We start from the raw sequence: 16,903 nt of genomic DNA on the forward strand, positions 1-16,903 counted from the left end.
GAAAAAGAATTACTTCAAGTGACATTAGAATACACATTTTGATTATACATATTTAGTGTAATATATTCTAGCAAAAAAATAGAGCAATGAAGACATCTTAAACTTTAATAGTCAAACTGTTAGTAATTGCTGTGATCTGAATGTTTTTGTCGCCATCCCCCCAACTCTGTTCCCCACAGCAAATTCATATGTTGAAACCTAATCATCAGTGTGATAGTATTAGGAGGTGGGGCCTTTGAGAAGTGAAGTGCTCATGAATGGGATTAGTGTCCATATAAAAGTGGCCCCAGAGGCTGGGTGTGTGGCTCACACCTGTAATCCCAGCACTTTGGGAGGCCAAGGCAGGTTGATCGCTTGACCTCGGGAGTTTGAGACCATCCTGGCCAACATGGAAAAAACCCCATCTCTACAAAAAAATTACGAAAATTAGCCAGATGGTGTGCACCTGTAGTCCCAGCTACTCAGGAGGCTGAGATGGGAGGATCGCTTGAGCCCAGGAGGCAGAGGTTGCAGTGAGCAGAGATTATGCAGTAGCATTCCTGCCTGGGCAACAGAACCAGACTCTGTCACAAAAAATAAAATAAAATAAAAAGAGGCCCCAGAGAGCTGCCTCACCTCTTCTGCCATGTGAGAGATCCAGCAAGAAGTCAGCAATCCATCCTGGAAGAAGGCCCTCACCAGAACCCAACCATGCTGGCATCCTGTTATCAGACTTCCCGGCCTCCAGAACTGTGAGAAATCCATTTCTATTATTTATTTATAAGGCTTCCAGTCTATTTTGTTATAGCAGCTTGATGGGACTAAGACAATAATATTGATATTATCATTTTAAAACTATATGATACAAATAATTATATCAGTGTTAAGAATCAAGATTTTGCATTTAAAGGAGGGAGGAATAAATATACAATATTAAAATTTTAAAAGTAAAAATTCTGTAATGTTAAATTTGAATCAGAAATATTAGTATAAACGTATGGGCTTTTTTTTTTCCCAAAAATATGTATTTCCTAACTCTATTCAGAGAAAAGGCTGAGAAATAATAATAACCCAGTGGCAGTGAGCACGCCTAGGGCCCAGATTGTGGTCTCTAGATATCATTCCCCACTAAAAACAAAGGGGTCCTTGGAGGAATGACTGCTTCCAAATTAGGAACACAAGATACTCAACATAAACCTGGAACTACTTGTTTGTCGTAAAGCAAGGAAGCAATCAAAGGCTAAAGGTTAAGCCAGAAGAATGAAAGAGCTCATACAATGCAGTCTCTTGACTAAATATGGACAATATGTGCAAGAAAAAGTATAAGGAATGCAATTGAATAAAAATCCTAAATATGTTATTACAAATGTGTATTATATATTATGGACTTACATAAAAAACCATAAGTTTATAATTATGTTCACAATCCCGTATTCCCCCAAAAATGTTCCTAACTACTCATTTGTCACCATTGGAACTATCTAGGACACTAACTCTTGACTCTGAAAATTAGCAATGAAAAAGAAATATTTAAGCATTTATTCAGATTTCCCAATACTAAGTACATCTCACCATAATCAAAATGCCAAAATTGTTGAAAGATTTTCTTTGCAGAAGAATCCCAGCTAATACATTTTTAAAATGGCCTTCAAAAATGACCATTGTGCAACCCCTAATGAAATAATTAATTCAGTCAAATATCATCAGTGAAAGAAATGATTAAATGAAACATTGATAGGGGAACTTTACAATGGAGACATCAGTTTGTCTCCTTAGCATTACTAAAGACAATCAGATATTTAGGATGGAGAAGACAGAGATGAAAGCTATATAACTGTACTTCGTTATGTTAAATTTAGAAAAATACACATTTTTCCAAATTTTTGAGTATGACACAATTTGAAGCATGTGTGCTTCCTTTAAGGTATTTATATTGGTTTCATAGGGCCGCCATTTAACAGATTACCATCAACTTGGTGCCTTTACTACAAATTTGTTCTCTTACTGTTCTGGAGACCAGAAGTCTGAAATCAAGGTGTCAGCAGAGTTGCTTCTTTCCAGAGGCTTTGAGAGAGAATCTGTTCCATCTTCTTCTGTGCTTTTCTTGGCTGCCAGCAATCCTGGGTGTTTCTTAGCTTATAGACACATGGCTCCAATTTCTGCCTCTGCCTTCACATTGCCTTCTCTGGCTCTTCTCTTCCGTTTATGTCTTCTCCTTTATAAGAACATTTGTCATCAGATGTAGAGCCTATATGGATAATCCAAGATAATCTCACAACAACATCTTAAACTTAATTACATGTACAAAGACCTGTATCCAAATAGGATTGCATCAACAGGTTCCAGATGGACATACAATTTCCCTCGATATATAAGTGAGGGGCCTGCAGAACTCACTTATATGAAAGGTCTGCCCTCCATATATGCAGCTTCCTTATCCCACAAATACCATATTTATCCGGGTTTAGTTGAAAGAAAGCTGTGTATAAGTGAACCCATGTAGTTCAAACCCTGTTGTTTAACGGTCAACTGTCTGTTTTAGGGAGCCACCATTCAACCTACCAGAGTACTCCTCCTCAAAAATGTTGAATCTAACTAAGCCTCCAGCTGCACTGTCCAATATGATAAACATTAGTCACGTTGAAATTTAATTCATTTAAATTTTAATTAAAATTTTGTACCTTAGTCATACTAGCCACATTTCAAGAGTTCACTATCCATGTGTAGCTAGCGGCTGCTGTAGTAGATAGCTCGGATATGGAAGATTTCCATTTCCATCATCACGGAAAATCCTATTGGAAAGCACTGCTCTAGAAGTTACTCTTCATAAACAAGATATTTGGGGGGATGGAGGAATAAGTTAAATCATTTCACAAGAAAGTAAACAGAGAAATCCAGCACATGGGACCAACTACAGGAAGATCAAATTGGTTTCCGCAATAACCCAAAGGCATGGAAAAAATCAAAAGCAAAAAGGAAAAAGAGTACAGTTCAGTACATTAAACGAGACTTAAGAGAACACCAAATGTAACGTACAAGCATTTTTACAACCTGATTCAAATAAATCATCTGGGGAAGACAGACATTTTTAAGGCATTTGGGAAAATTTGTTTATGGAGTAAGTATTAGATGATACCAAGGAATAATTGTTCATTTTTAGGTGAAATAATGGCATAATAAAACATTCATGATATTTTGATATGCCTTTGGAAGTATGTCGGGGGATTTACTTTCAAAATGCTTGGTAAAAAATTAATAGAAAAATATATTTAAAATATGACAGAATCTTGATTTTATTTATTTATTCATTTAGAGACAGAGCCTTGCTCTGTTGCCCAGGCTGGGTGCAATGGCACGATCTTGGCTCACTGCAACCTCCACCTTCCAGGTTCAAGCAATTCCCGTGCCTCAGCCTCCCAAGTAGCTGGGATTATAGGCATGTGCCACCACACCCTGCTAATTTTTGTGTTTTTAGTAGAGATGGGGTTTCACCATGTTGGCCAGGCTGGTCTTGAACTCCTGACCTCAAGTGATCTGCCCATCTTTGCCTCCCAAAGTGCTGGGATTACAGGCATGAGCCACTGTGCCCAGCCTGAATCTTGATAATTATTGAATACAGAAATGAAACGTATATGGGAGCTCATTGTGCTATTTCCTACTTTTGGATATCTGAAAGTTTTCATTATATCAATTTTTTTTTTTGAGACAGAGTCTTGCACTGTTGTCCAGGCTTGAGTGCAGTGGCGCTATCTCTGCTCACCGCAAGCTCTGCCTCCCCGGTTCTTGCCATTCTCCTGCCTCAGCCTCCCGAGTAGCTGGGACTATAGGCGTCTACCACCACGCTCAGCTAATTTTTTCTATTTTTAGTAGAGACGGGGTTTCACTATATTGGCCAGGATGGTCTCGATCTCCTGACCTCGTGATCTGCCCACCTCGGCCTCCCAAAGTCCTGGGATTACAGACGTGAGCCACCGCGACTGGCCACATCAATTTTTAAAATGTGATCATGTTTAGATTATTTATAATCTAACATAAATGAAAGAAACATTAATGTTGAAGACAAACACCTCAACAGAATTCAGTAATTCAATTCCTACCATTTAGTAAACGTTAGCTGTCAGGCAAAGTGTGTAGCCTCTCTAATCTCAGCTGCTTCTTCTCTAAAGTTAAGACTTCTGTACATTATGAGAACTGTTAAATAATCATGAGAAAATATATCACTAATATTATTATTGATGTCAGTTCATCTTTTTAGATAGATGAAATACTGGACAGGATGGGCTCTTGTGTGTAGCAAACTTTTCTATTTTGAGGCATTTGAAGGGCAGTCTTAATTACAGAATTTTGTTTTTAAACCAGTTTTATTGTTAGCTCATGGATCCAATTGCTTCTTACCATCTCCAATGATACACATGTATGGACAACCACCACCTTCCCTCACCTGGCTTATTGTAATAACCCCCTAACTGTTCTCCACAGTTTTTCTCTCACCCAGAAATGCCCACTTCACTCTGTTCTCAACAAAGCAGTCAGAGAGCCCTTTACCATGTAAGTCAGAGCCTATCACTTCACTGCTCGCAACCTCTAGTTTGCTTCCCACCTCACTGAGAGTAAAAACCGAACTCTACCATGGACCTCCAAGCCCTGTTTGCCCTAAGTCCCTGCTTCCTCTCTGGCCTCCTCCAACTTCTCACTCCCTCACACCGGCCTTGCTGTTTTTAGCACATGCCTGCCTCAGGGGCTTTATATCTGCTATCTCTCTACCTGAAACACTCTTCTCCTGTTATCTATATAGTTTAACTCTTTTCTTCTTCTTCGAGCCTTTTATTTTATATTTTCAGTAGTGCCTTTCCTTTAAATAAATTTAGTGCCTTTAAATAAATTTATTTAAATTTTAATTAATTAAAATTTTGTACCTTAGTCATACTACTCACACTTCAAGAGTTCAGTATCCATGTGTAGCTAGTAGCTGCTGTATTTAATAATATATATTTAATAATGTAAACTCCCTTCAAAAACTCCTACTACCTCTTCCTGTTTCACTTTCCCCTATACTACTTACTAAAAACATATTTTTTCATAAAGTACCAATTTGTAGGCCAGCCTTTGATGTTGATAATACAAATCATTCTTATTGATTCATAAATACCTCCTCTAAAGACTAGACAGCTTGTTTTACATCTATTACAAGTTTCTGCATTCATCATTCAAAAAATTTTGGAAGTGTTTTGATTGCTTGAGAAGGGGTGTGTTTGCTTAAGTAATTTAAATATTTTCCCAGCAATTGTATTCTGTTAATTTGTTATAATAACTGCTTTTAGATAATGCATTTAAAAGAGAATTATATATAACTCAATTTATAAATAATGAATCTAAATTTGTTAGTTTATAAAAGGTATAAGTAGTATAATCAGCATTTTTGCCTTTTCTTTTTGTGTTTTCTTTTTAAATTGAGATATAGGCTGGGCACGGTGGCTCATGCCTATAATCCCAGCACTTTGGGAGGCCGAGGCAGGTGGATCACCTGAGGTCAGGAGTTCGAGACCAGCCTGGCCAATATGGCAAAACCCCTTCTCTACTAAAAGTACAAAATTAGCCAGGCATGGTGACAGGCACCTGTAATCCCAGCTACACAGGAGGCTGAGGCAGGAGAATCACCTGAACCCGGGCAGTGGAGGTTGCAGTGAGCTGAGATCACGCCACTGTGCTCCAGCCTGGGCAACAAGAGCAAGACTCTGTGTCAAAAAAAAAAAAAAAGGTAAATTGAGGTATAATTTACATAAAGTGAAATGCTCAGATCTTTGAAAACAGAATAATATTCTCTATTCTCTTTTAATGAATGTATGTCAAATTACAGAACATTTCTAGCACCCATGGATGTTCCCTCATACTTTTTCCCATTCATAGGTAAAAGCCTGATCTAGAATTGCTTACAAATGGAATTATATAGTATATAGTAAATCCTTTTTTCTGTCCAACTTCTTTCACTAAGGATGATAATTTTAAGATTCATCCCTGCTGTTGGCTATTTTTGTAGTTTATTTCTTGTTATTGCTGATTTATCTTCTGTTGTGTGCATAAACCGTAGTTTGATTTTCCATTCTCCTGGTGATAAACAGCTGAATTATGTCTAATTTTTGCTATGATGAATAAAGCTGCTACTGAACACTCTTCATGGATTTTTGGTAAACATATGTCGTCATTTCTTTTTTCAATTCACCTGAGGTGAATCACTGGGTCCTAACATCAGTGAAAGTCTAGTTTTGAAAGAACTCCTAGACCTTTTCCAAAAGGGATTATGCCATTTTATACTTCCACCAGCAGTGTGTGAATGTTCTGGATGCTCCATATCCTTTCCAACATTTGTTTTTGTCATTCTTTTACACTTTAGTAAGGACATCTCATTGTAGTTTTAATTTGCATTTCCCTGATGATGTATGATACGTTTTTCATTTGCCTATTAGGCATTTCTAGTTATTATTTATTTTTTCATTGAATTATAATTACTTGTTTATGTCTCCCTTGATAGTAAGTCAGAGACTATTTTTTTTTCTAGTATATAGTATAATGTCAGTAAAATATTGAATAAATTAATCTGTCAACCAAATATTAGCAGGAAGAACACTCATGACGCATTCAAGGAGCCCGTAATCTAGTCATGGAAGCAGAAGGTCTAGAAAAAAATCATAAAAAATTTTTAATTGGTTTTGTTTTCTACAAAGTGACATATAACAGTTTCATATTAATAGAGAATTTACTGGATGTATGAGTTGAAGAGGAGACAAAGAATTGTTAAGGTCATTGTGGAGCTGTTTATGAATAAGTTAAGTCCTTATGCCAGAGAAAACTAGAGTTAAATATTTGATTAATGGGACATGAGTAACATTAGGAAAAGCAGTTGATTTAAAGAGACCAAATAAAAGTTCAGTGAACAATAATTTGAAGAAAATTGTCATAACTGAGTTGACAAAGGGATCATGAGAAATCAAGTTTACAAGAAATAAAGATGCCTTTTGGTACAGGGTATTTAATGTTTTCAAAAACATTTTTATTCACTACAACTTGTAGTTGTTAGGAAATTTTTTATATTTTTTAAGTTTTTAAAATTTTCTCGGGGAGGGTGGGATGGGGGTGAGAGTTGAGAAACTACCTGTTGAGTATTATGTTCACTATTTGCATGATGCGTTCACTAAAAGCTCAAACTTTAGCATTATGCAGTATACCCATGTATACCCATACCTGCACATATACCCCCTGTACTGAAAATTAAGTTAAATTTATTTTTTTAATTATCTTAAAAATATAGAAAATGCAAATAGCACATAAGGTATAAAGGCTACCTCTAATTCCACTCTCTAGATGCAACCACTTAGGAATTTTTTGTGTATTCTTCCAGACATTTTCTATGTATATGTGAGGATATATATCATATAAATATTTATATGTGTAGTACCCTCACCCTTACATACATCATCTTCTTTTTAGTATAGGAATAGTATGACCCTATGTTCTACAGCTGCATAATACTTTTCTATATTCCCCTGTTAATGCATATTTAGACTGTTTCCCACCTTTTACTATTATAATAGCACTTTGTGTGTTTTTCTTTTTGATACCTGGGATCCTTTAATTATAATAAAGAAATTTATTCCGTTTACATTTATTTTCTTAACATAAATTTGGTCAACTTAATTTTTTGTTACTTTCTTTTTTACTGCTATCTCTTTTTTATTTTCTGCTATATGGTAAAGAGTTTATTTTGTGTATTTCTCTCCTGCTGAAAATTTGGGTTTTAGTGGTTTCTTTGTAATTATATTTAATATATTCAAACCTCTGTTTCTTGATGTATCAATTTTAGACAGTAACTACTGATGCCTGCTTTATAAAGTGAGAAAATGAAGAAGGGTGAAAATAAAGATAGGGTACTCTCTTCTAAATTACTTCCTTATTAACTTGTGATTTTCATTAGTTTTTTTATATTTTATATTATCAGAGTTTATAATGTTTACATTTTTTCTGTAATTATTGTTCCCACAGATATTTAGTCTTAGTTTTATATTTAAATGAATGTATTGCTTACCTCCAGACCTGCTATTCCACAGCTTCACCATTATCTCAGTCCATTTTTGCTGCTATAACAAAACCCTGAGACAGGGTAATTTATAAAGACAGAAATTTATTTTCTCATAGTTCAAGAGACCGAGAAGTCTAAGATCAAGGTGCCATCAGGTTCAGTGTCTGGTGAGGCCCTGTTGCCCGTAGATGGTGCTGCCTAGGTTTGCTCATTTGGCAGAAGAACAGAACAATGGAATAGCAAAGAGGGACCTTAGCTAGTGCTCTGTAGCCCATTTATAAGATGTTAATCTTTTCACGATGGCTTAGTCAGTCACTTCCCAAAACCTCCTCTTAATACTACCACAATGGAGACTGTATATCAACACATGAATTTTGGGAGACATTACCGCCGTAGCAACCATGTTGAATTCTTCATTTTGATGCAGTTCTTAGTTTGCTGTTTTCCATTATTAATAAGTTTTTCAAGATGGGTCAATAAGTACCATATTCCCTCTATGTTTTCAAATGTTTGAGAGTGTTTTTCTTTTATCTTTATTTGTGTTAGAGGCCAGCATGAGTTTGCCTGCATTTGTCGATTACTTGATTTTCCTCCTTGAGACAGCACTTACGCTTACTATATGCAATAAGCTCTAACATTTTCTTTTACTGTATTTAAGTATGACCATTAAATTTATATTATCTTCTATGGAAGTTTTTTTTAATTTTCTTTAAAAAAAATCTGTGCTAAAATATAGTATTAAATAACATGGGCATAGTGATCTAAGGTTACCAGCAGCTTCAATTCTACATGATCTCTCAAAATACCCTTTTGCCAGATTTGCTGGGTACTCTGCCCCTGGGGGCTTCTTTTCTATGGTTTTCTGTTTTGGGAGAGCTAGTCTGAGATCAGCCTACTTCTTAGTGAAGTCACCTAGATTACTGGTCCTATTTTGATGAGTCTGGGTTATATAACTCTGCTAATTTTGCCTATCAGATACAAAGCAGGTTCATACTTCTCTCTTCTCACTACTTCACCTCCATGAAGTTTTTTTTTTTAAGGTGGGAGACCTGCTCAGGGGAAATATCTCTCTTCTGTCTCTGCCTCTCCTCCATTCTGAAGCTGGATCCCCACAAAGAATTACCGTACAATTCCAGGGTCCTATTCCTATCCTTAGACTATATTAAAGTTTATTGACTGTACCCCTCTAGACTCCCTCCTTATTTTCAGTGAAATGTATACATGGCTGGAGATGCAGCCATATATCAACTGGTGGTGCACTCCACCTTTAGGGCTGAGTCCAAGTTTCATAGCAAGGCATGAGATTATGGTCGTTTTCTAGTTCCACTGTAGATAGAATTTTCTTCCCAATTTCTCAAGTGTTTGTTCATATAGAGTTTCAGGGAGGGAAGTAGAGTCACTTACTTGACTTCATCATTTATTATCATCTCTTATTAGAGATCCTCAATCTGACAGATATGACAGAAATACTCTTTAAGGAAGATTATTCCAGAGCCTTTTAAGGTATATATTAAAGTGGGATGAGGTGACATACCAAAAACTCTCAGAATAATCTAGGCCAGTACAGTCCAACAGAACGCTCTGCAATGATGGAATTAGTCTCTATTTGTGTTGTCCAATATAGTAGTTACTAGCCACATGTAGTTACTGAGCACTTGAAATGTGGTTTGTGAAACTGAGAAATTGATTTGATATGAATTATTTCAAATTTAATTTTATAGGGCCACACTCAGCTAATGGCCATTATATTGGACGGTGCAGATCTGGGCAACATAAAAGTCTGAACATTAGACTGTGATGAAAGAAATGGAAATAAAAGAGGATACCCAAGAGGTGTTATGGAGAAAAGAAGCAGCAATGTTCCCATAGAGGAAAAGAGAAACAGGAGATTTAAACAATTCAAACGCAGTTTGCTCAGAAGAATGGGGAAACTGGTAGTACCGTCAAATAAAAAAGGGTATCTTTTGAAAAATAAATATTTTAACAGGTTGAGTTCCCAGTGGTAAGGAAACCTCTAAGTGGAAATGACTATAAACAAGTAAAATTCTCAATGAATTGGGGGTGGGGGTGAGGGTCAAAGCTACCAAAAAAAAAATTTCCTTGACACTTCCGTCTTGGTCTCTGCTGCCACCATACACTCCTTTTCAGAGGTTACCTTGTCCTCCTCAACATGGAGGGACCCTGATATATGACATAATAATGATTGTTCAGAGAAATTACTATTTTACCTGTTGAATGATTAATATGAAATTAGTTACTGAAACACTCACTGGTGCAGAGTATCAAAGAGAAACGGTTTTGTTTCAGAAAGGAAAAATATAAGACAAAATATTGCTTGGCACAGACGTAGTACTTTTCATCTGAGATTCTCCACGTACTCAGCAAGTTTAATTAATGAGAAAACCTCTAAGAAAGAAGTGATGAAATAAGGAACACAGATACCAGTGTTCTATTTCTGTGATTTTTAAAAATCAAGCTTAGTATTTTCCTCTTCCATTAATGCACACAAGTATAGCCCCATGAGGCAGCCGTGAGATATTCATCTTTCTGCTGAATGATTTCTCTTGAAGGCATCTCACTTATGAGGGATAGCAACCACACAGAATCCTACCCCCTAACTTTATTGATGTCCTTTGCTCTATTTGCAATGGAAATCCATCCCTATCATCAGGGTGCAGCAAGCATTCTCTGATAATCGAGTCTGCACTGTCTCTGGAAAGATTGTTTTGTTGCAGAATGGAGCAGGTTATCTTCTTTATCAAAAATTACTTAAAACAAGCATCCATGAATCTAGGACTAACAGGCATTGAAAGGGAATAGGCAAGGCCCCTTAACGGGTACCCTACTGTGTAATCTTCCTTTCATCTTAATTCAGAATCCCTTGGAAATTCAAGTTGCCGTATGCAAAAATATAAATTCTTCTAATTACTTCTGTGTAGGGCACAGGTTTGGCCTAATCAAAAGAGATATGCAATAATATATCCTGGCATTTATTTTCATCTGTTGTAACTTGAGGATGGGTGCTGGGGTTTTGTTTTGGTTTTGGTCTTGGTCTCATGCCTTCTTATTGTTTTTGTTTTGTTTTTTGCTTTTTGCTTCCCAATTGAAATTGCCCAATTTCTTTTCTCCTCCTTACTCAGAAAAATAAAAAACAAAAATGTTGTTCTGCCAAAAGAGAAAAATACCTCAGAAAATCCTGCCTTCTAAAGATTTTTACAAATGATTTGATGTTTTGCAAAATAAAACTAGCTTCCATGTGCAAAACAGCTGTTTTTGTTTGAATGGGGGAAGATACTGATGGGTTTCAGTTGTTTTTTAACTCGTCCAGGCCTCCCGTATGTCTCCAGTCATATACAGATCATTCACTTCTAGCCCACAGCCCTCTTATATTCTCTGGGCCCAGGACATCAAGTTTGTCCCATCTTTTCTTGACTTTCTTTAGCCGCCTGAGCCAGCATCGTCTTATCTCTCCTCTTGTACACAGTGCCCCTTCTTTGTCCAGTGACAAGGTTTACACTCTTTTCTCATTAGTGCTGAAGACCTCCTCACACCATCAAGATCACCATTGTCCAGTAAGAGGCTATAGTGACCTTTCCATTTTAATACATTACTGAGAATTTAGTAGAGCTGATCTAACACTTTCCAGATTAAATGTCAAATTCTCAAAATTCAGATGGATTTGGAATCCACCTAAGTATATTTTTCTGCTTCCATTCCCAGTAGACTGCACAGTGGCACTGATTAGCACTAGCATTTTGTAATATCACTTAAGGCTTTAGCACTGTGGAGTTCTGCCAGTAATGGTGTTTAATTCACTTATATGTGCCAATTCATCTCTGTCAGGAACCTATTAATTTCTTCACTATTTTACTCTGTCCCTAGCCCCTATATAATGAGACACAATAATCCCCATTTGTATAACCAAAAAACTTAGAGTCTCTTGTAAATTATCCCTGATCCCACTGCTTTTAGTGACCAGAAAGCCTCTGTATTTCTTTTTCATATTTAAATCAATTTTCACAAGTTCCTTTCTTTAGAAGAATACACAGGAACTCTAGGGCACTAAATTACTGAAGTCGTAGAAAAACTAGAGGATTTTGATGGGTTTGTTAACATGCATCCCTGTCCCAAGAAAGGCTTCTATAATATCGAACCAAAGATGCACTGTTCCCACAAGCACATGCCATCTGTGGGGAGGGAATGTGAATGGAAATCAGCCTCTGAAGCTACTATCAGCCTAGTCATCAGTGGGCAAGATATCAAAATACCCATAGCATTGCTATCAAAGTAAAGACCCTGTAACAAATAAAGATCAGATATATAAAATTAATCTTCTTATGCTGTTGGCATTTCTGCATGCTGTGATCTTGAGTAAACAGGAGAATGACAGCTAAGAGACGAGGAAGAGTTAACATAAATTCAAGAGAGTATTTCATTGTATTATTATATGAAACTCACATACATCTTTGCTACCTGTACTGTATTTTTCAGGATTGGAGCAAAACATCAGGAGCTAAGGGAAAAGCAGGCAAGAGGTCTTCTTGATTATGCTACTGGTGCAATTGGATCAGTGTATGATATGGATGATGATGAAATGGACCCCAATTATGCCAGAGTGAACCACTTTCGGGAACCATGCACATCAGCAAATGTCTTTAGATCTCCATCTCCCCCTCGAGCTGGACCATTTGGTTACCCTCGGGATGGCCATCCACTGTCTCCAGAAAGAGACCACTTAGAGGGTCTCTATGCCAAGGTCAACAAGCCATACCATCCACTGGTTCCAGCTGACAGGTAATAAACTTAGTGAAAGATAAATGTAGCTTTAATTCAGTATGTTTCAAATCATCTCTACTGCTGAAACCGATAAAAAATATCTCCTTCAATCAATTAAAACTGAAACGAGTCAGTACCCTAGACAAGTGCCATCCTTTGACCGACCTGTAAGATATCCACCATCAAAAATAAAACAATAGCCAATTGTAAGGTGGCATGAATGAATAGTAGTAGCAGAGTTCATGATGCAATAGGGAGCCATTTTTGAGGGAGTATTGTGACAGACATCTCATGAAGAAAACTTTGAACGAATATTGTCCTTTCTCCTAAGAGACCAGTTGTAAAAGATTTATTCAGGAAGATGGCATGGCACATGGAGGTGGAGAGTCAGAAAAGAGAAGATGATAGCTTCCAAGTAGGTGTAATTGAAGTGGGAATTACAGAAAGCTGCAGAGGAGCAGGGGCCTTTGAAAAGTAAGATGGGGTTTTTGTACTCAAGGGAAAGGTGACCCTGTATAGATATTCATGGATGATCAGAGGTAGAAAAAGAAATAATCTTGGCAATAGGAGTTTGATGAAGTAGAGAAAGATAAGAGGTGACAAGTCCACAGATCTTTAGGTTTAGCAGCTAAGGAGAGAGATAATAGGACTATCTGTCAGTACAACTGAAGTAGGTAGAAAACAAGATGATTCCAACCCCACCTCCTGCCAAAAGTAAAATGCTTCATGTCTTGAAAGACTGATGTAAGAGAGTTTTAGTCGATACACATTGTTAGGTGACCCTTGGAATTACACATGCAAGGAATGAGTTGACTGATCTTGGACTAATCTGACTAGCTTGACGTCTGGAGGGAGGTGGTGGGGAAGAAGGGTAGCAGGCACAGAGGGCTCTCATTCTGGATGAAGAAAAGACTTGTTTTCCAGACTTCTTAGGGTTCTGACAACCACCCAGTCCCTATTAGTAACCAGCCTTTGTGTGATGGCATGATATATTGCATATGTTTACCATTTACATTTCCCCAGCTGGGTGATATTATGCACTTTCAATTAGGTTGGGGAGAGGAAGGGAAATCATGGCATTTTTATGCAGACTGTAAAGTGTAGCTTCAAAAGACTGATTACCTTTCAGAGCCTTTCCAATAACCAAGTGGGAAGGAAGGAGCAATTTTTAATCCTTACTGTCAGGCTTCCAGGTTGATAATATTAAAGAAAGATGGTCAAGTTTTTCTTTGGGACAAAATGAAAATATAAATTTTTATGACTGTGATATAGCCATAATAACTAAACTGCTAATTCAAAGAATTGATTAAGAGTTGGATTTTTCTCCCCAGCCTTCATAGAGGATTGAATTTTATCGTATAAATAATAACACCAGGCATGAGTCTCTTCTCACCCAAACCATAGTCAATCTTACCTTCCCTAAATTAGATAGGTCTTCGTAACAATCCTCTCTGCATATTCCACAGCTAGAATCCCAACACAGAGGGATTGTTTATAGGAACCTCTTAAGCCAGTATTTTCCAATACTAATTCCATGGAAATAAATATGAGGCATTTTATAAAAAAGGATTCACAAGTCAAATACATATGGGGAATTCTAGGAATTCTAGGGTAAGCCACAAGGAACAGGTTTTCCTTTTTTTTTTTTTTTTTTTTTTTTTTTGAGACGGAGTCTCACTCTGTCGACCAGGCTGGAGTGCAGTGGTACGATCGCGGCTAACCGCAACCTCCGCCTCCTAGTTTTGAGCGTTTCTCCTGCCTCAGCCTCCCGAGTGAGTAGCTGGGATTACAGATGCCTGCAACCACGGCTGGCTAATTTTTGAATTTTTAGTAGAGACAGGGTTTCACTGTCTTAACCAGGCTGGTCTTGAACTCCTGACCTCATGATCCACCCACCTCGGCATCCCAAAGTGCTGGGATTTGAGGCGTAAGCCGCCGGGCCTGGGAAGAACGGGTTTTCTTATTGCAGTCTTCTTATGCCTAATATGCTGACATGCATTCTGAGTTTCTAAGAGGACCATCCAACAACCAGCATGCATCATCCCCCAAATTTTTGTCACCTAAAGCATATGTTTCCCCTAGATCTTTGGAACACTATTTAGGAAACTCTACTAACTAATCTATGTCGACGTGACCAGAAAATAAGTTTCTTATGATAATCTTAACTGCAGCCACTATAAAATGATATTTAAAAAATTATTGACTGCCCAGTCCAGACATATGTGTAAAAGAGTGTTACTTTTGGCTCTGACTCCTTTATATTAAAAGTGATCTAAAGCTGCTTTCAATAGAGTTTACACCGCTGTCCTATTTTTGGATAGCAGATCAAAATGTGACTCTTTATACTCAGAATTATCTTTATCCTGCTCTTATCTTTAATTATGCTTAAAGACTGCCCTGCTCCTTGTTCTTCAAGTCTTCAAGCAAGCCGATTTTGTCCTGGCACATAGTAAGCATTCACTAATGTTAGGTGTTATCATCATCATTGTTACTATTATTATTACTCTCCTTTTTCAATGAAATTCTGAACTTCCCTGATATGCCTGTGCCCAGATAAGTCTAAGAAGAGTTGCTATGGCAGTTTCCCTAATAGTATCCATAAGCAGGAACCTACGAATTCTAAACCTACCATACGTACTGTTAGAGGGCAATGCCATTCATCCATTCATCTTTTCATTCCTTCACTCATTTAGTAAGTATGTATTTGACACCTAATGTGTTCTAACTACTATAGAAAGTTTTAGGGAAGATAGAGAGATGATTAAGAAACAGTCCCAGGCCAGAAGAGGTCATAATCTAGTGAATAGAGGACCAACACATGTAGAAATGGATCATTGCAATGTCTTGTAAATAGAAGGAAAAGAAGTTTTTCCTTTCTAACTCTGCCTAAGCTAGTCAGGAAAGTCCTCCAAACAGAGGTGATATTTGAACTGGCTCTAGAAGGCTTAGTAAGACAGGAGCAATTGCAGTGGAAGAATTGTTTTCTTTGCAGAATAATTAAGCATGCACAAGAGCAAAGTGGCCTGAAAGAGCAGGCCTGTTAGGGGAGCTCAGAAGCACCCAGACACGGAGCATGGGTGGGAAGGAAAGTGATAGGAAAAGTGGCTGCAAAGCAGGCTGGGGTCAGTTTGTGATTTAATGGGTTGTATCTTAGGCTGCTACTCATTGATTGGTAGTGGCTGTCCAGAAATCTGTGTTAATGAAGGTCCTGAGGCAAGGCACAGTATAATCCCAGCACTTTGGGAGTCAGGGGTAAGGGGGAATCACTTGAGGCCAGGAGTTGGAGACCAGCCTGAGCAATATAGCAAGACCCCATCTCTATAAAATATTGTTCTTTCTTTTTTTTTGTTTTTGAGTCTCACTCTGTCACCCAGGCTGGAGTGCAGTGGCATGATGCCAGCTCACTGCAACCTCTGCCTTCTGGGTTCAAGTGATTCTCATGTCTCCACTTCCCAAGTAGCTGGGACTACCGGCACAAGCCACCAACCCGACTAATTTTTTGTATTTTTAGTAGAGACGGGGTTTTGCCACGTTGACCAGGCTGGTCTCAAACTCCTGACTTCAGGTGATCTGCCCCCTTGGCCTCCCAAAATGCTGGGATTACAGGCATGAGCCACCATACCCGGCCTCTACAAAAGTTTTTTTTTTAACTATCCAGGTGTGGTGGTATGCACCTGTAGTCCAACCTACTCAGGAGGCTGAGGTGGGAGGATGGCTTGAGCCCAGGAGTCCAAGGCTGTAGTGACCTGTTGATTGTACCACTGTACTCCACCCTGGGTGACAGAGAAAGATCCTGTCTCAAAACAAAAAAGAAGGGTTCTGAAGTTATGCCTGAATAAGGGTATTTTTCCTGGACTCCAGAATGATGCGTGGTAGCAAGTGTGTAGTGGGTTTTGATGTATTTGCCAATCCCGTAGACAATGGGAGCCACTAAAGCGTCATAATTGGGGAATGAGCTGATGGATTTGTGTTTTGGGAAAATAGCTCTTCCAACTTGATGGCAGACAAAGAAGAAGATGCTTAGACTAAGAGACAGAGTAAGAGATGATTACAGTAGTAAATGAGGACAGAAGC

At 37.9% G+C, this 16,903-nt stretch overlaps 1 protein-coding gene across 11 annotated transcripts in view; it reads left to right on the top strand.

Moving 5' to 3' along the window:
* PARD3B (par-3 family cell polarity regulator beta) overlaps positions 1–16,903 on the top strand; it is a 1,071,110-nt gene that overhangs the window by 875,653 nt on the left and 178,554 nt on the right. For all 11 annotated transcript variants that reach the window (XM_009444083.4, XM_009444085.4, XM_009444084.5 and 8 more), the window contains one exon: positions 12,545–12,847. In XM_009444083.4, the coding sequence (XP_009442358.4) occupies positions 12,545–12,847 (303 nt within the window). The remainder of the gene's footprint in view (positions 1–12,544; positions 12,848–16,903) is intronic.

This window comes from Pan troglodytes, chromosome 13 (assembly GCF_028858775.2).
Source record: "Pan troglodytes isolate AG18354 chromosome 13, NHGRI_mPanTro3-v2.0_pri, whole genome shotgun sequence".
NCBI classification, from domain to species: Eukaryota; Metazoa; Chordata; class Mammalia; order Primates; family Hominidae; genus Pan; species Pan troglodytes.